Source organism: Grammomys surdaster, unplaced genomic scaffold (genome assembly GCF_004785775.1).
Source record: "Grammomys surdaster isolate TR1022 unplaced genomic scaffold, NIH_TR_1.0 193, whole genome shotgun sequence".
NCBI classification, from domain to species: Eukaryota; Metazoa; Chordata; class Mammalia; order Rodentia; family Muridae; genus Grammomys; species Grammomys surdaster.
Window position 1 is genome coordinate 11,798,877 of NW_021604638.1, and position 19,392 is coordinate 11,818,268.

Consider the following 19,392-nt stretch of genomic DNA (forward strand, 5'->3'; position numbering starts at 1 on the left):
GGATAGCCTGGGCTATATAGAGAAACTCTGTCTTGAAAAAACAAAAACAAAAACAAAAACAAAAACAAAACAAAACAAAACAAAGAAAGAAAGAAAGAAAGAAAGAAAGAAAGAAAGAAAGAAAGAAAGAGATTTTCAACCCCATAAAAAAGAATAAGTGTCTGGGTATATAGCCCAGAGGCCATTTGGCTAGCACCTGTGAGCTCCTAGATTTTATCCCCAGCAATACAAAAGATAAAAATAAGTAAATAAATAAATAAATAAATAAAGTAAGTAAGTAAGTAAGTAAGTATAAAAAAATAGAGAAAGACGCTCTGAATCTGAAAAGCCATGACTAGCCGATCCTGGAGTGCCACTAGCTTATGGATCTGGATGTATATGGAGTAAAAGACCGGACATGGTTTGTCCTCAAGTCCCAAACGCTTGGGCATCTCTGCAGTATATACAGCCCTGTGGAATGACGTTCTCAACTATCACATCTTTAAAATTAATAATTAAAAAAAAATCATGTGTCTGTAGGGATCAGAAGAGCATGCTGGATCCTCTGAACTGGAGTTAAATGGCTGAGTCACCCTGTGAATGCTGACACTTCAATCCAGGGTCACCCTGTGAGTGCTGACACTTCAATCCAGGTTGTCTGGAAGAGCTTTACCTGATGAGCAGCCTCACTAACAGTGCCCTTGTCTTGGTTCTGTGTTGTTGTTTTGAGACTGGGTCTCACTGTATAGCCTAGATTGGTGTGGTTTGAAGAAGAATGGCCCCAACAGGCTAATGTATTTGAATGCCTGGTCACCAGGAAGTAGAACTGTTTGAAAGGATTACAAGGATCAGGAGGTGTGGCCCTGTTGGAGGAAGTGTGTCATTAGGAGTTTGAGGGCTTTAAGGTTTCAAAATCCCATGCTAAGCCCATTTTCTCTCTCTCTCCCTCTCTTTCCTCCTCCCTCCTCCCTGCTCCCTCCTCCCTCTCCCTCTTGCTGCCTGATGATCAGGATGTAGCTTAGCGCCACTTCTCCAGCTCCTGCCTGCCTGCTTCCATGCTCCCTACCACGATAATAATGGACTAACCTCTGAAACTGTAAGCCAGGCCCCACAATGAAAGGCTCTCTCTGATAACAATTGCCCTGGTCACAGTGTCTCCTTATAGCACTAGAACAATGACTAAGATAGTTGGCCTAGAGTTTGATATGTAGACTAGGCCGGCAAACAAATTTACAGAGACTTGTCTCTGCCTCACAAGTGCTAGGACTTAAGGTGTGGGACACCAAGCCCTACCTGTCATTGTCCTTAAAATGAGTACACAGAAAAGGTGGCATACGGTGTCTGAGCTCACTCTTCTGGTTCGCCCCAGGATGGGAAAATCTCATGTAACTGAAGTAGAATCCATGAGGGCACCAACACACACACGCCATCAATTCACCTAGCTACCAAACATCCACTGAGAACCCATTCCATACCAGGGTCTAGGCTTAGCAGCTGAGACACAGTGATCCTGCCAACCTCAGATTTGGTTCCAGGCTGGCAAGATGGCTCCGCTTGCTGTCCAGTCATTGGTTCCCTAGGACTCATGGAAGGAGAGAACTGACTCTGGAAAACTGTCCTTTGACCCCCAATAGGCCCTGAGGCACATGCACCTCCCTTCAGTGTAATAAAAGTAGAAATAAATTCAGTGTTGATAGAGTATAAGTGTTAGGGGAGGAAGACATACAAATTGCTACATTGGTGAAGACTAGTATGATAAGTTCTGCTTAGATCCAGTTGGCAGCTGTCATCTAGGACAACAGAAATACTAACAGGAGTCCTGAGAGCAGGAGCTAATCAGAAGGATCCCTTAGAACCAAAAGACCAGGAAAGGGGTCTATGACAGGAAGGTCTGGCCAATGACGTGTGTGGGCTCACCAATCCCACCAAAAAAGGAAGTAATGCCATGTGGCTCTTCAAGTCTTCAGATGCTGAGCCCAGACTTCCTAGCAGGGCCTCCTCACAGATGTATAACGCAAGATAAACAACCCCCAGAATAAACACATCGTCATGAACAGACTACAAATGGTCTTGCTTCATATACATTAATCTATGCTCACATGTACCATGTACAACCACAACCATGCCCCCCCCACACCTTCAATCTCACACTTTCAGAAGTATATAGACACTTCATATAAACAAATACAGGCTACCATACCCAGCTGGCTTCTACTCCACTCTTCATTCTCTGGGGTGCTGGGGGTGGGCTCTCTCTCTAGGTCTTTTCCTTCTCCTTGCTTCTGTGTTAAAAGAAAGTCTGATGATGCCAGCTTATTATCCTCATGGGTTGTTTTACAAGTTCAGCCTCTGATCCCTGGTCCCTGGCTGGCTCTCTGGTCGTTATGCCCGAAATTGAAAGTGTTAACTCTAGGGTTATGCGTAATCCTTGACAGAGTTCCTGCAGTCAATCCATTGCTTAGGTCTGTACCACTGGGAGGTACAGATCCACGTGAGTACAGAAGTCCTCATTACACAATCGAAACTACAACTCTCATTTCTAGAGGGGGAACTAAGTATGTGAACGGTTCTGTGTTGATTCACTCGCCCAAGAGAATCTTCCTGCTTTAGTCTCCATCCTCTCTTTCTCTCCCCCTCCCTCTCTCCCTCCCTCCCTTCCTCTAATAAGGTTTATAATGTGATTCAAGATGGAATCTGAAAAAAAATGGGAGTAGGATGCAACAGGAGACTTCTTGACCCAGCCCCCCTATCTCGGATTGACAAGAATATGAAACTGAGGTTCCAGCGACGTTATTTTACCATGGCTTCCAGCTCGGACTCCTCTGATGGGCTCTGATACTCCTTATGTTTCCTCTTTTTCATGGGTTTTAGGAGCTCAGAAGTGATGCTACGGCCTGAGTTTTCTACAATGACTGACCTACAAATGGAAGGGTCTTATTAGAGAGAAAATTCTATTCATTCATTAGCATCCAATGTACCCACATTCTCCAAACCCGGAACAGGAAGGAGGCTTTAAGAACTAAAAACAGAGCAAGAAAAGCTGCAAGCCCTTCTTCTTACCTCTTCTGGAAAGGCTGTGGACATTGGTCTCCCGATGAACCAACGTCTAAGCTAATATTTTGTTGAGGCCCACAAGCCTGGCATTTGCAGGAGCTTGCGTCTACTGGAGGTTCCAGAGAAATGACGTTTTGAGTGTCCTGGTGAATATCTGTGGGAGATCGCTGGCCTCAATCTTCCAACCCAAACACAGCACACTCAGGCTCCGCCCACATCCCCCTACAGCCCATTTCCTACTGGACAGCATCCTCCAGCCTTCTCCACTTAGGATCGCATCCGGTCACGAGCCCATCTAACCAAGCCTCACCCACCCACGCATCGCACCGGGAAGTAGGATCCTACCAGGGTGCTGGATGCCCGTATTTTTTCCAGCCGGCCCACCCTCGTGTCGCTGCTCCGGGCTTCGTCGCTCCATTCCTATGATGTTCAGTGGCGCGTACTCGTTTATCCGGAACTGGGATACAGGAAATTCTGAGGACTAGGACCTTATTCCAGCTCTCCATACCTTGGGTCACCCACACTTTATATATTTAGCTCTGCCAGCTCATGCTTTAAGGGGCCTCTAGACTTTGCCCATGTCCCCCGACCCTCCACCACCAAGTCCAGTCTCAGGATGTCTCATTCTAAGCCTCAGATTCTACCAGCTTCAAACCTTTCCGCCTCAAGCCCCGCCTTCAATCCCACTGGCCCCTCCCTGCACCTGCCAGTCTTTAGGGAGACGGACCCGCATGCTGCTTCCAGCTAAAGGTGCGGAAACCCCTGTCCAATCCAGAAGCCTGACTGTGCTATTGGTCCCCGGTCCGGTGCTTAGCTGTGGTAGAATAGTGGCTGTTACGGGTTCGCTGCCAGCCACCCGCTCCAGGGCACCCACATGGACTGGCTCCCGGGGGTAGGACACATCCAAGGCAGAACTAGGCAGACCAATGGTAGCTTCATTGGCTAGAAACAATACATAGATCGGAGAAAGCATAGATGAGCCTGGTGATCTTGCCTCGCTCCTGTCACGCATGCGTATAAAGGTGAACAGTTGTAGAAGGGTGAAAAGGCTGGGCGTGGTGGCACATGCCTTTAATCCCAGGATTTAGGAGGCAGATTTCGGGGGTAATCTGAGTTTCAGGCTAGACTGACTTACAAAGCAAGTTTGAGAACAGCCAGGGCTACACAGAGAAACCCTGTCTCAAAAAACAAAATTAAACAAAACCAACAGTAAGGAAAAGAGTGAAAAGCCTTTCCCACTATCCTCACCTTGAGCAAATATGGAACCTCCAGACCCCTGACTCTGACTTACTAGGAATAATGAAGGCGGTTGTAGGCAGGTGAGGATGGGAGCCTATGCTGTCTCTGGCCACCAGGTGCATGTTGACCTCCCCTGTGGAAGACCCTTTCACTGTCCTTAATATCTCCATGTCAGTGTGGCCCTCCATCCAGATGTGTCTACGAACCAAACACAGCCACCAAGGTGATGAGGACAGGGAAGGGGGTTCTTGGAGGAGAAATTGGCCATCCTCAGTCAGCAACTTAGAAAGGTTTCATCTCTGAGTTGATGGTTAAGGATGCCGGCAGCAGGTCTGACTCCTGACATTTACCTAGGTTAATGCTAGAACTCTGGCCAGGTCACTGCCCCTGCCCTTTATTTGTGAGGGCGGGCATAATGGTATGCCCAACAGTGTGCACACTGTGTGTCTGGAAATCGATTATTGGATACGTGACTCAGGCCAAGATCCTGCTTTGGCCAGTGACAAAGGCCAGGCTAAGTCCAAATTCACTTCTTTCTTGGTCCCCCACTTCCATTCCCTATCTTTGAGAACTCAGAGTCTTCATGAACCATATTCTACTCTATCCAAACAGGATTGGTCCTTGTGGAAGGTGACATCTTCCCTGACCCTGTTCTTCTGGTTCTCCCCATACGCCACTCCCTCCAAACCCAGGCAAGGCCATGGATGATTAGGTCGAAAGGGGGCTTGTAAAGCCTCCACTGAAGGATCTGTTGACCAAATGCACGTACATGAATAGCAAAAGGGTAGCATATGAAACCTAGTCAGCACAAGATCCAAGAGCTGGGGCTATGACTTACTAGCAAAGCACTTGCCGAGCATGCATGAATCCTGTGTTCAAATCCAGCAGAGAGGTTGGGGGATGGATGGAAAGAGAAGGAACTGTATTCTGTAGTATGACTGCTACTCAGCTGCTTCTTAGCAGTGCTTGGCAATGGCGTCTGGCATATGTGATGAGGAAGGAATATGAGGCTCAGCTTAGGACAGAGTTTTGACTCAGACTCTCAGCTTCTCCACATTTACTTAATACCCGTGATTCCAGATAAGTAACTTTCCCACTCTGAGCCCCAGTTTCTTACGTATAGGATAAAATAAAAATGGTGATGGCACCTACCTCAGGGGGCTTTGGTACGTGCCGGATGGGACGTATTGATACTAACAGGTCCGTACAGGTACCAATACGGGTAACGTATTGATACTACCAAACAGCAGCCCTCTCTCGTCCTTCACACAGAAGCCCCAGGGAGCTTGGCAGCTTCTGGCCAGTAACATCGACCCTGCCTACTTGCAAAATCAGGAGCAAATGGTTGCTGTCTTGTGCCCACCCTCCCTCCCTCCTGCTGGTTTTGTATGTTCATTTATTTCCTAGGTTTTCCTCCCTAAAACGCAGAATATAGTATAGAGGTCTATCATTAGAAGTATAAAGCTTGGTATAAACAGGTAGACAAGGTCAAACAAAACAATGTGAGTTTTTAAAACTTGTAATCTAGAATTCCCCAAGTGTCAGTCCCAATTATTTTGCGTCTCACAGCTGAAGAGCTTGTACCACTTAGAAACATTTACTTTTATGTTTATGATTGCTTTTCTTGGAATGTATGTGTTGGCAATGTGCATGCAGTACCTGTTGAGGCCACCAGAGGGCTTCTGATTTTCCCCCCCCACCTTAACCCCCACCCCCAACACCTCCCTGAAGTTCCAGATGGTTGTCAGACACCATGTGAGTGCTGGGAACTGAACCTGGGTCGTAAGCAAGAGCAACAAGTGCTTTTAACCCTGAGCCATCTTTCCACCCCAACCTCTGCACCACTTTTAATTCTTTTAAATGAAACAAATCTTTTGTTTCAAATACTGGAGATCAAGAAGAGTGGCGGCAGCTGGGCAGTGGTGGCGCACGCCTTTAATCCCAGCACTTGGGAGGCAGAGGCAGGCGGATTTCTGAGTTCAAGGTCAGCCTGGTCTACAGAGCGAGTTCCAGGACAGCCAGGGCTACACAGAGAAACCCTGTCTCGGAAAAAAAAAAAAAAAAAAAGTGGCGGCTTATTCAAAGAACTCTGTTTCAAAATCCGGTCCCGAGTAGCGTGTCTCAGAGAAGAAGCGGAAAATATCCTTTCTGATCCAGCTTGATGCCTGGTCTCAGCAAGTCCAGGAGAATCAACAAAATGTCAGCACTGCTCTGCACTCTGGGGACATAGGTGCCACCAAGACAAAGGGCTCTTGTGAGGCTTATACTTTAAAGGTTGAGGTTGGAGCTGGGGACAGATTTGGAAGGCATTGTGTGAAGATGTATTTGAGACAGAGAAGGGACTACAGGGAAAAGAGTGGAGCCTTGGAGAACCAAAACAATTACAGTGAGAACAAAGCATTCAGTGAGGGCTTTCTAGAGAATAATGACAACTGTCAGCCATCAGTCTCAGGTTCTCTGGGACTGGCCAGGGGCAGTGTCTCTCAAGTGCTCTCTCTCCCTAAGTCAGCCATAGATGATTAGTTTACAGAGGGTTAGGAAGACCCCACACCTTTACCTTCATTTGAAGGGTCCCTGCAGGGCCATCTCAGGTTCAGGGCTTTCTGCTCCCCAGGCTGAGGCTTCTGCTGGGACTAGGTCAGCATTTCACCATCTCTGCCCAATCTTGCTGGTTTCACAAGGCTACTCTCATAAACCTAGTCTGTGATTCCAGGGACTCCTACCTAAGACAAGAGTGGTTGCACACAGCAGATGCTCAATAAACAATTTCTGAATGTGTCCCTGCTGCTGTCACCTGCTGTCAAGCTTTAGACAGACGACACACACAGTCTCTGTCTTTCTGTCTCTCTCTCCCTCCCCATCCCTTTGAGACCATCATACAAAGTGCAGACGTCCAATAAAAGCCCTGGTAGGTGCTGGAGAGAGGGGAGGTAGCCTGAGTGCACACAGCACACTTCGGGGAGGGTGATTCCCCCAGCCCGATAGTTCCTGCAAGCAGCCCTGCGAGGCTGGGGTATCCAAAACCACCGCCCACTTCCTTGAACTAATGCAGTCATGGGCGGGGTGGTCATTGATCTGTCCTCTCTGCAGAAGGGTTACTTTTTTAAACACTAAAATGGCGGAATTCTTTAGACACCCCTCACCCACTCCCTCCTGCTTTATAGCCAAAATTTTTTAAATCCTGTTTTCTGCTAAAAAATATTGAAAATCAATTACGGTGGAAAGTTTGCCAAATGGCATATGGATAGCCCAAAGTCGCCCTCCACACCCCCTCATTAATGGAAACTCTTGATTGAATCTCTCCGCAAGGCGGAGGCTCTGCCCTCACCACCGCTCTGGATGCTGCCGGTGGGCTCGCTCGCCGGCAGCCAGCAGCCCCCACCTGCAACGCCATGGCCCTGGGTCTGCGGAACCTCCTCCCCAGCCCACAGCCGGTGCCGCGGGAGAGGGAAAAGGACCTGGGGCGGTGCCTAAGGGACCCCAGCACTCGCTGTGAGGGCCGGGACCGGGGTGTGGCGTCCTGGGAGCACCCAGCCCAAGACCACTACCCGGTGCTTACCTGCATGGTTAGCGGTTGCCGCCCGCACCAAGCGACCGTGGGAGCCTGGTGCGGCGCGCGCCTGCGCACACAGGGGGGCGGGACTGTTCCCTGCCGGTGAGTTCCTTAGCTGGCGGGTCTGCAATGGCCATGGCCCCAGGTTGCAGCTTTTGTCCGAGCCTTGGGGGTGCTAGCTTAATTGCCTCTTCCCTGTGAGACCCGCTAGTTGTGCCGGAGAAGTGGGTGGAAATTTTTATAGTATCCTGGGAACCATGGAGCCGGGAGAAGCAGTCGGATGGAACCCCTCCAGCTGCAACCCTGCCTAATTCGAGTTCCACATTTGGAGAAGGGGACTTCAGGCGTTTCAGGGAACTCCTAGGATGGGTGAAGAGCACGCACAGCCAGAGTAGGGAAGCCTTGGGCTTGGCTTGGCATCGAGAATCCCAGCTGCACCAGCCTTTGGATGACTCACTGCCACTGGTTGATGGTGTGTCCTGGAACATCACTGTACCTCCCGCGCTTCCAGTGAACATTGGAAGACTATCATGCCATATTCTAAAGTTCGAGAATGGTTCCTTTGGTGTTGATTTGAGCAAATCATTGCTCCTCTTGTGCTTTCCACTTCCTCAATTGATCTGTCTCTACCAGACCGCAACTTTTATTGGTTCTTACTCTGGCACCACATCTGAATCATCAGAGACTTGAATAACTCAGGAGTTTAAGAGACCCCGCACTCGAGGAAGGAAACCCACCAATTTTTAACATCCCCAGTTCCTAGCAGAGAGGGTACTAATAAATGTCTTCTATTGACCAGTCCATGTGAAAGAGTTCAACTCTTCAGTGCCTCAGTTCCCTCTTATACACTGATTTTAATTTTACTCTATTTCGCAGAAAAGAAACAAGTCTATTTGGCGTAGGTGGTAGCCATCAGCCAAATCTTTTTTAGACTTAGTCCATATGAAAAATAGTTCCTATTTAAATGGCATATTCTCCCAATTGCTGTGATCAACAGTTTAAATTTATGTAGATCTTAACTATTCTTTACATGTGTTTGGCCTTGCCTCCACAGTTTTAATCACATTTTGTATTTTTAGGAACAGGATTAGTCCGAAAAGGATGGAGATAACCACAACCATAGAGGGCTCTTTATACACACCAACACACACACACACACACACACACACACACACACACACACACACACTCCATGTTCTTATCTCTATCCAGACTCTACTTAAAGATTCCAAAATGGTTAAGTATTAAAGTGGTAAACCTATTTGAACACAGGGTTTCTCAATTACAAATCTTTTTTAGTGATTCAAACAGATGCATGGAATTTGAGCAGGTGGGACCCAGAAACAGCTCATATAACCGTCGGTTGCTACTTTTTTCTCATTTACATATTCACAGGTTTTAATACCTGACTTGCTCATTCCAACACCCTCAGGGATGGAGACCCTTCCAGGCTGGTGTGATGTGGGCAGCTCTGCCTCTATGCTCATTTTACCCTGTGGGCTCCCAGCCTGCATTTAGGAATAAGTCCAATGTTTCCTTCATATTCTACCCTCTTCCCAAGAGTGGGCCCAGATGGTGTTGCCATATAGAAGCATGGAGGCAAGGGCTGTTTGGAAGCAGCCCATACTTCCTGTTTCTATCAGAATTGAAGTCACTGATTCAGTAGCTCAAGGATCTCAGAATAGCAGGGTTTTGCCCTTCATGCGTGAAAACATTTTTGCTTCTACAGACACATCAGACTGTGCAAAGTGAGAATCTTAACAGAAACCCAAAAGGGATGCATAAAGATACCACCAGAGGACTTGGAGAGGTGGCTCAGTGGTTTAGAGTTCTTGTTGCTCAGGCAGATCACCAAATTTGGTCTTTGGGGACCATGAATGAAATAGGCCTGTGATAACCTTACTCGATGATATGGAGGGCTAAACACACAGGCCATTTGGGGTATGCCTCAGAAATCACATGTTGCTTGGATGCTCAGCGCTTAGCGGAGACAAGTCATCCATGGAGATCAAATCCCCAAGTTCATACCCGTATGCACTGGACCTCTAGGTCTGTCCCATCCTTTACAAAGTATGTGTGATACGATGTGTGAATGCAGATACGTGTGCCATGGCTCATGAATGGAGTCAGAGTTAAGACTGGGAAGTCAGTTCTTTTCTTCTATCAGGGATCAAACTGATGCCAAGTTTGTGCAGCAAAAGCTTTCACCTGCTACACCAGCTCCCTGGGTCTACGCTCTTGGCAGTCATACTGAAGCCAGAAAGGTAATGTAAAAATTATTCCTGGGCAAGTCATTCACATGTAGAATTACATGTACTACTGGTCCAAAGAGACAACACCATAGTCATGGAAACAACATGCCCATCTAACCATCACATCTGTTCAGTAGGGAGAATGGCATCCACAGTGGGTTATCAGTACAACTTGAGAATATCAGGACACAAAGACATAATCATGTAGTCCTGGTGACTCAGGAGGCTGAGCCCAGCTCTGGTATTGTTAGCAGGTTATCTTCAGACAACTTTGTATGCGTGAGTATTCTGCCTGCAAGTTATGTCTGTGTTCTTGTGTATGACTGGATACCCTGGGATTGGAATTGAAGTTGTTGAGCCACCATGCAGGTGCTGGGATTTGAACCTGGGTCCTCTGGAAGGGAAGCCCGTGCTTTCAACTACTAAACCATCTTGTAAGGACAGCCTGTTTGGAAATTTGGCTTTCATCCGATTTCTTGGAAGGTCAACCAAATAGCTTAATTTGTGTTGGTAACAAAACTGTACCAGGAATAACTTCTTTAGTTTGGTTTATTGTATTTACACATTCTAAGTTTTGTATGCACATGTGTCCAAAAAACAATGTGCAGTTCTCTTTACACAATATGCATCTCAAGGATCAAACTCAAGTCATGTCAGGCTTGGTGGCAAGGTGCTGTTACCTGTTGAGCCACCTCTTGGACTCCCATCTTGGTCTAGTTTTTTTTTTTTTTGGGGGGGGGGGGGGGGGGGGGTAGTTCTTGAGCTCAACCCAAAACAATGGCCTGAAAGCTTTCCCAAGATAGCCACCATAGGAAGGGAAGTGCCTGATTTTGGCTCACAAGCCTGCCCTTAGACTGCAGATGCTGCAGCAGGTTTTGAACCCACCCACAGGCCATTGGAAGCCTGGGATTTGAGATCTTGGTAGTAGTACAGAATAAAGAGCAGAGGGGGAAAAGTATGGGGCAGCCATGATGCAATATGACCAGGTCCTTTAAAAATGTGCAAGGTTCCAGCTGCTCTAGACAGGTAATCCAGCTGAACAGACTCAAGCATTCAAATACAGGACAAGGTGACAATGGAGTCCAGCCCTGCAACCTCAAGCCCCACTGCTAAAAGTCCCCCCTTCCTTGTCACTTCGTATTTGGTCATAAGCAGTCAGCTCATTTGCCTTTGCAATGGCACCTGGCACAAAACAGGGTCAAGAAAAAGCTATTTCTTCTTTAAGTACTTTTATCTTATCTAATATTTTATTTCAATTTTGCCCAGGAATGATTACAGTGAAACTACCAGTAAGATATTGCTGAGGGGAAGGATAGACTAAGACTTTCCTTCTCTTTCCCATGTCCACCCTGTTTGCACTGACTAGCAATAAACATGAACATGTGACCTGTCATGGAGCTGGCTAAATAGTCCAAAAGGAACTATTTACATAATGGTACAATTACATAAAGACTTAGTTTAGGAACTAAAAAAAAAAAAAAAAAAAAAGTGGGATGAACCACTCTTTACCTAAGCATCTAGCTTTAACAATACATACCTGTGCACTTCCAATTTTGAAGGTAACCTTGGCATTTAATAATGCTAATACAGTACATAATTCTAGAGGGCATCTATTTTTTGTTTTGTTTTTTGAGACAGGGTTTCTCTGTGTAGTCCTGGCTGTCCTGGAACTCACTCTGTAGACCAGGCTGGCCTCGAACTCAGAAACCCGCCTGTCTCTGTCTCCCAGGTGCTGGGACTAAAGGTGTGTGGCACCACAGCCCGGCCATTCCACTATTCTTAATGTTCTAAATTCACTATAAAAGTAACAGCAATAGTCAAACGCTATGGCACATGCCTGTATTTTCAGATCTCAGAAGGCTGAAGAAATACTTTTGCCAACTGAAGACCACCTAGGTCAGAGCAACTGTCTCAAAGTATGAATACAACATTAATTTAGTGCACAAAGGCCATTTATGAATGAACAAAATAAAATTTCTGCCTTTGTCAACTTTTAACTGGCTAGGATAAGTAGGGCTCAACTCTGAGACAAGTACACTGATAGTGTCTGCCTTTCAGACACTATCTTACAGTAAGGGATATAGCCCATTTCCTCATGCTTGCACAAAACAACTCTCCAGATCCTATTCTCCCCTGAGCAAGGGGCGTTATTTCTCCTTTCAGACCACTGGAGTTTCTAAGTAACTTACTTTACTATTCTTTTCGCCTTCTCCCAAAAGACAAAACCCTACCCCCCCCCATATGCTGTCAAGAAGTTCTCCAAAAGTAGTAAGAATACTATGTCCTCCTGCTTATCAAAGATGGATTTTGCTGCACTTCCTTTTATTTTGGAACTGAAATTCCTTTCTGGTCAAACTAGTATCAATTACTTTACTAAAACTTACAATTTTGAGAAGTATTCCTTTAACAGAGTATTTATTGAACAGATTACTCGTCATTTAAGGCACAACTCTCTATTATCATGTATTGAGTGAAGTCAAGTTACATACTACTCACAGTGTGAATAAACTGTTACAAACAAGACAGACGTGGTGTGGTAGCTGATGCCTATAACCCCAGTGCTCAGTCTAAGGTGGTACGTAGGATTGCTGAGTTGGAGGCAGGCTCTGAATGCTTAGTGCCTATCTTAAGAAAAAAGGGACAAGTCAGGTGTGATATAGTACTTGTCAGTAATACTGCCTAAAGATCAAGTTCAAAGTCGTCCTTAGCTATAATTATTGAGATTATATATATATGTATATACATATACCAGCATAAGATATATAAATAGAAACTGTAAATAATGACTACAGTAATTAGACTCAATAAATTATTTTATACTCCAAGAAGTCCCCCCTTCCCCTGACAAAGTTTCTTGTTAATTACCATTAGCTGGTCTCAAATCCAGAGCAATCCTGTCTTAGCTTTTCATGCTAAGGTCAAGAGTATGTATTATACTACAATTAGCCCCTATTTAGTCTGTGAGGGAGAGTATACACCAATGAGGATTGACTCCAGGGCTGTGCACATAAGAACACATGCTCAACCTGAGCCATACATGAAGCCCTAGATTATTCCTATAAACAAAAATGAAACTCCACACTTGGTTTCACCGCCATGTTTCTGAAATCAGATCAACCACAGGCAAAGCTTCTGAGAACAAGGTTAAGCAATGGGAATACAATGGTACTGATGGATAAACTTGCAAAGCTTTAGAGTGCCCTATGTCCAGGATTAAGGACATTAGGTTAAGGATTTAAGGTACTTATAACTTCCGAAGTTGACAAACTGTGTTGAATAATGTCAACTACAGATAAAAATGAACATAAGTAAACACATGAAAATAAAACAAATCATCTACTTTAAGTTCCCAAACCCGGCTTTCTAGAGCTAAAACAAATACATCAATAGTAGCTAATGGTAACTCCACTCCAAAAAACCTACTTGGCAACTATTTGGTGCCAAGGGACAACACAATAAATGCAGAACAAGTCTTTCCCTTGGTAAGCATTTTATTGAGATAAAGCATAAAGTAGGTTAACAAAGTAGAAAAAAAAAAAAGAATATCCAAGATGAAAGCAATGTTAACACAGGAGGAGTGGGAACATAAAGGCTGAAGTAGGCAGGACTCAAACTGGCCATAAAGGCACTGTGGCATACATATCAAGAAACACTATCATGTCCAACAGGACTCAAGATGTTCTCCACTTCTCTTGTGCTCTCTTATCAGTTGGTGCTGTTGATACTCTCCCCAGGGTGCCAACCAATGTGTGCAGGATGGGATTCTAGATTCTGTGCATTAGTTGGTAGGGAACTGAAGTCACTCATCAATAAGAAACTAAAACACTGTAAGTCAGTCAATTCTGCTAGGGCCAATGTTTAAATGCAGTTGTTTGTTTAGTGCATTTAATGACTAGGATCTACAGGTATGAAAGCCTATACTTTTAATAAAATGCCCTTTGTCTCCACCAGAAAAATTGTATAGGTATTGGCATTTACCTATTCATTATATACTTATTAGGGCAGCTAAAAAGTAGTCTAATGCCTCTGTCATGTACTACCACACGAACAGAAGGCAAGCCCAGCTGAAATTGCATGCAATCAGAAAGTCAAATTTTACTATTAGCCTTTCCCTGTTTAAAAGGCTGTGGCTCAGAAAGCTTTTATATAGTTTTCCCTGAAAACAAAGAGAACTTTGGTCAAACCCAATTCTTAAAGAGCCATCACACTTGTTTTTAAGTAGGTAAAATAGTAAACTATAACCAGACACAATTTTCTTTAAATTCTGAAATTTACACTGGAAAAATAAACCTACTTCTTATAAACATCTAAACAAAGCATCAAAGAAAAGATGACTAAAGCAGCAGCTTTATTTGACACTATATTCCTAAAGTTAAGTCTTTAATATTTTGTAACAGGATAAATGTCTTGAAAACATTCCCCTTTCCCTGTTCCCAAATATTCCCAGTTACTGACACCTACCTAGGCCCTTGAACCCTATTTTTCCACTCAGCTTTGTTTTATTGCATGTCCTGATTATTTAGCCCTACAAACCAATTCTATATTATAACCTATAATCCAACTTTAACAGCTGAGGAAGGTATTAAACCTGAGCCAAACCAACTACACCTTTACTAAAGAATGAGGTTAAGTATTTGGGATGCAATGACTTTACAAATGTCTGAATAATGTAAAGGTTGCAAGGTAATTACTGATTGCAGTCTCAACTAACTGGGCTTTTAGATGTACAGAAACTGCAAACTTATTCCTACACATTTGCGCTATTTATTTTAACTTGGTTTCCACAGCATTCATAATGCTTTACTTATAAAGTATGAAGCATTTTAGTTTATCCATGTCACTGTTTTTCAAACTAACCACAAATGCCCCACTAACACCAAGGGGACCGATTAGAATTTTAACCAGCAAATATCTTACCAAATGCCTGCTAAGCACCTGTTAAATATAACCATCTTTCAGCAAAAAATGCAGCACATATGCTTTTCAACTTTGAATAAAATAACTAAATTTCTAATTAAAGAAAGGCTACTTCTGTTTTTCAAAACATTGAAGACCATACACTAACACTAATCACGCTGACCACTTCCAGAGCACAGGATAACAAGATCCAAGTACTAGGACCTACTTCTCGAGGAGTTCAAATTGTAATCCTTTAGTTTCCTTTATTAATCTTGTGGCACTAACTACAAAGTCCCTTTTACTTTTAATTCAACTTATTAAAGGGGTAGACAAAGACTTTGGTAGATTTGATTAACAGCACAAAATAAGGTTAGCCAAACTGAATAATTTATTGCTGGTCTGAGGCTTGCCTTGTTTTACACTCATGTAGAATTTACACTGTCTCCACAAATGGCAGGTATCAACAAACACTTAAAGGGCCTTAGTAGTGACCTATTCAATAAGGCAATCATCTTGGTAGCAAACTTTTATTTAAATCTTACATAACTCAAGCTTTATAAAAAGCCAACATAATTGAAAATTTGGGTTCTCCCTCTAAAGCCTGCTGTATCCAAAGCTTGAACAGTTAATTTAAAAATAAGCAAAACAAAACAACAGAACCCTGCAGCAGATCCTGCTGCAATACTTTTAAAAAAAATCTAAATGAGCTTAATCTTTACAAAAGTTATTTTAGCTCAAAGGCTACAAAATCAAAATTATCTTAATTCTACAAAGAAGGGAGAGGGCTTCATACCACCATTTTAGAACCTCATCTTTTTCTCATTAAATTTGGCCACAAATCAAATTCCTGTGTTCCCTTTTCAGGAAATCCTCTTGAAGAAGAGGCCGAGTACAAACTCGGAAGAGTAACTGCCTAAGCAAGTAGGAAAGTGTTCCGTTATAGTGTGCAAAGAACGTAGAGTTCAGGGTTAATCTCTGGAACTTGATCTGGACCTTGAACGAGATCTAGAACGGGACCTTGAAGCTCTTTTTGTCGGAGGGGACATGGAGCGAGCCTTTGAGGGTGGAGCAGGCAGAGGCGAATGGGATCGAGATTGGCTCCGGGATCTGGACTTTGACTTTATATCTCCTTTTCCATTTTCTTTGGGGGATCGAGAACGTGACCTACTTCGTGACTTCCCATACTTATCCTTAGATCTGCTTCTTGAGTGTGAATGGGAACCCCGATCAGACTTGGGCTTAGATTTGCTCTTTGATCTGGATTTCCTGCCTTTTGAGCGGGATCGGGATCGACCTTTGCTCCGAGACCTAGATCTGTATAAGAAAAGCCAGATTTCTTTCAGTATCTTGTCAGAAAACACCTGTACTCCAACAAGTGGTAAAATTAAGAGACCCAATACCGAATTATTTACCGGGAGCGACTTTTTGAGATACTTCGAGATCTACTGCGGCTGCTTCTGCGACTCCTACTCCGAGACCTTCTTCTAGACCGTGATCTATACACAAGAGACAGTGACGAGTTAATCTTTTCAAGAATGTGTTTTAACTACTCAGCTATGGCTGGAATATCTGCTTTCTACAACCAAGAAACACTGTAAATACAATTAGGCAATAACTGAAAATTACAAGCCTCCCCCAGTCCGTTACCTGGATCTACTTCCAGAGTAAGAGCGCCTATGGCTTGTTCGTGGCTTATCTTCAATAAGCCTAATATTTCTGCCATTTATTTCTGTGCCATCCAGTTTATCCAAAGCACGCTTCATGTCAGAGTAGGATCTAAATTCAATTACACCCTCATTTGTTCGTTCTTTGTGAGCATCTGCGTAAGTCACTTCTCCTGCTTGCCGCATGAAATCCTAAAACAGTTAAAGACTGATAAGCCCCAGAAATCTAAAGCAAGATCACGAAGCACTAACCAAAGGAAACCGCCCTCTCTGCCTGTCAGAGCCCAGGTACATACCTTTAAGTCTTGCCAACTGCAACGACTAGACAGATTTTCTACAATAAGCCTGTACTCTGTACGAACAGGTGGTCCATATTTGTCTCTGCCAGAAGTTCTCCGACTGCTGTATCCACCTCCACCACCTTTATCACACGGAGGGAGTAATCAGATGCATTGCAATGACAGGGATGCATTTTTTTTGAAAGTTAGTACAAACATAGCAACGTTTATTACTGGAGTAGGACTTTGCTATTATACTGCTAAACCCTCGATACATTTGTGATTTGCCACAAATTAAATTAAGGGCAAGTCAAATAGACTAAATCCAACTAAACCTCTCCTGCAATCTGTTAGAGAGTGACTGCTCCTTTATTCAATTTACCTCGCTAAGTTTTATTTTACAGAACATTGTAAAATATAAAACTTAACTGATTACATGCATTTCTACATTTTACAAAAATGTTTACTAGTTACACTAAGTACTTACATCACAGTGTGAGGTTTTTGGTGGTGGTTTGGCCACAAAACACGCAAGGTAACAGTCACCTAGTTCAGATTAACCAGTTTTGTCTAACCCTTGGAATCCTCACCATCACCCTGCGTCTAATGGCAAAAGGCTGCTGTCGTCATGGCTTCCGGTAAGGTCAGCCAAAGGGTCATAGGGCAAGGGTCACACAATGTATGGAAAAGCCAAGGCCAATCAGGAAAGGCAGTCATCTTAGCCTCAGTGGACACAGCCTCAGCCCCATTGGTCACTTTCAAATTGAAACATCAAGGACTTGTTAAAAAGTTTGAATTCAACATGCAACAATTTCAACATTAAACATTTCACATAACCAAAATCCCCCCAACCCCCTCCCAGTAACATGCCCCAACTAGTTCAAATATAGCATAAAGCTTATTTAGATTTACTTTGTGGTACTATGCCACATTACTTAAGTTTAAAATGGCATTTCTTTGCCCCCACCAAGTCTCCCATCTCCTAAGACTTAGGCTTCAAGCTCCTCCCCTTTCTCCGCCCCTGCCCCACCTCCACCCCAGCCTTCCTCGAAACTTCCTCTATGCTAGCTAAAAGCACTGACAGATAAGCAAGGGGAGAATACTACAAATACTGCCAGCCCTCGCTTTCAATAACAAAACCCACGTCAGTGCCAACGAGGGCCAAATGAAGCCACTCCTTCCAAACTTAGTCAACTGGCCACCCGACCCAATCCCCGCGCTCCGGTGTCCCACGGCTATCCGGGCATGCGTGGAGGTAGAGGGGCCCAGGAACACCCAGGGCCGACTATCTCCGGCCTCCGCGCCTGCCCGGGCTGGGGAGGTCCCACCCTGCCCACCCCAGTGACTGCACCCGCCCCCCCTACCCCAGGTACCCAGGACGCGGAGCGCGCGGGGGTAGGACTCACTGCGGCTTCCGTAGCTGTAGCCATCTCGGTCGCGGCGCGGGCCCCGGGCGTGCTCTACGATCACGCGCTCGCCGCACAGCTCCTTGCTGTTCAGCTCGTAAACGGCGTCGTCCGCATCACGGGAGTCCTCGAACTCCACGAAACCGTACCTGAGGAGGGGCGGGGCGCGAGCCGCGCACCGGCGGGCGTGTCGTTAGCCGGCGCCGCGCGCTCCCGCGACCTCCCCCGCGCGCGCTCGAGGCGCCGCCGCCATTTTAAGAGGCCCTGCCACGCGGCGCCGCGGCCTTGGCCGACTCGGTCCTTGGGGGCTCTCTCCGCCGCGGGGCGCGGCCTCCCAGACCCGACTCACCCATTTTTGAGGTCGATTTCGAGGAGGCGGCCGTAGCCGCTGAAAAAGCGCTGGATGTCCTTCTCTCGGACGTTGTAGCTCAGGCGTCCTATGTAGACGCGCGGCATGGCCGTGGTGGGTGTTCTCCCGGAGGCTAGCTGAGGTGCGGCGGGCCGCGGGGCAGGGCTGCGGTGCGGGTGCGGGGACGGCGAAGGCCCGAACACGCGCCTCACACCGCAGCTGCGGCCGAGTCAGCCACACAATGGTGCGCGCGCGCGCGCTGGCCTACGCTATAAGTGTCCGGGGGCGGGGCGCGGCGCGGCGCAGCGCGTGACGTCGGCGCGCAGCACGTCCTCTCCCGCGCCGCGGTCCACTCCGGAGGGGCTGGGGCGGCTGCAGCGCGCGCAGGCCCTGGTGCGAGCGGATCCCGCTTCCGTGATGTCCCCTGGCGCTCTGCACCCATCTCCATACCCAGCCGAGACCGGGACCTTTGACTAGTGCCTATTAATAAACCGTTCTTGTACCAAGGCACGCGGAGAACGGATCCTATTCCTCATTGGTTGTCCGGACTGTCAGTCTAGGCCATCTTCGTCTCTGATTGGTCTACTAAGAAGAAGAGGTTGCACTTTCCTTTCAGCGGGTAGCTCGCGCTGGTTTCGATGGATACACGCTCTTGGGAGTCGGACAGTTCTTTAGTTTCTCAGCAGCCCGGCATCTGCCCCCGGGGTTTAGTGACCCGC

At 45.8% G+C, this 19,392-nt stretch overlaps 2 protein-coding genes across 2 annotated transcripts in view; both read right to left on the reverse strand.

The window, feature by feature from the left end:
• L3mbtl1 (L3MBTL histone methyl-lysine binding protein 1) overlaps positions 1–7,903 on the reverse strand; it is a 30,960-nt gene extending 23,057 nt beyond the window's left edge. Inside the window, exons 1-8 of the mRNA XM_028769683.1 lie at positions 7,832–7,903; positions 6,830–6,995; positions 4,325–4,470; positions 3,761–3,975; positions 3,379–3,490; positions 3,040–3,187; positions 2,779–2,896; positions 2,180–2,261 (exon numbers count right to left, since the gene is read on the reverse strand). Of these exons, the coding sequence (XP_028625516.1) occupies positions 2,180–2,261; positions 2,779–2,896; positions 3,040–3,187; positions 3,379–3,490; positions 3,761–3,975; positions 4,325–4,460 (811 nt within the window). The 5' untranslated portion in view covers positions 4,461–4,470; positions 6,830–6,995; positions 7,832–7,903. The remainder of the gene's footprint in view (positions 1–2,179; positions 2,262–2,778; positions 2,897–3,039; positions 3,188–3,378; positions 3,491–3,760; positions 3,976–4,324; positions 4,471–6,829; positions 6,996–7,831) is intronic.
• A 7,438-nt stretch (positions 7,904–15,341) lies between these two features.
• On the reverse strand, positions 15,342–18,939 carry Srsf6 (serine and arginine rich splicing factor 6). The gene is made up of 6 exons (XM_028769722.1): positions 18,674–18,939; positions 18,325–18,473; positions 16,937–17,061; positions 16,624–16,832; positions 16,389–16,472; positions 15,342–16,290 (listed from the first exon to the last, which is right to left on the reverse strand). The coding sequence occupies exons 1-6, from the start codon at positions 18,778–18,780 to the stop codon at positions 15,945–15,947; spliced, it is 1,020 nt and encodes a 339-aa protein (XP_028625555.1). The 5' UTR covers positions 18,781–18,939; the 3' UTR covers positions 15,342–15,944.
• Between the last annotated feature and the right edge of the window lie 453 nt (positions 18,940–19,392).

Excerpts from the sequence above, each read along its gene's own strand:
- Srsf6 (XM_028769722.1), bottom strand. The coding sequence starts at position 18,780 with ATGCCGCGCGTCTACATAGGACGCCTGAGCTACAACGTCCGAGAGAAG. Across the intron at positions 16,473-16,623 it reads TACTCTGGAAGTAGATCCAG|ATCACGGTCTAGAAGAAGGT; the intron begins GTAACGGACTGG and ends TCTTGTGTATAG. Across the intron at positions 16,291-16,388 it reads ATCTCAAAAAGTCGCTCCCG|ATCTAGGTCTCGGAGCAAAG; the intron begins GTAAATAATTCG and ends TTTCTTATACAG.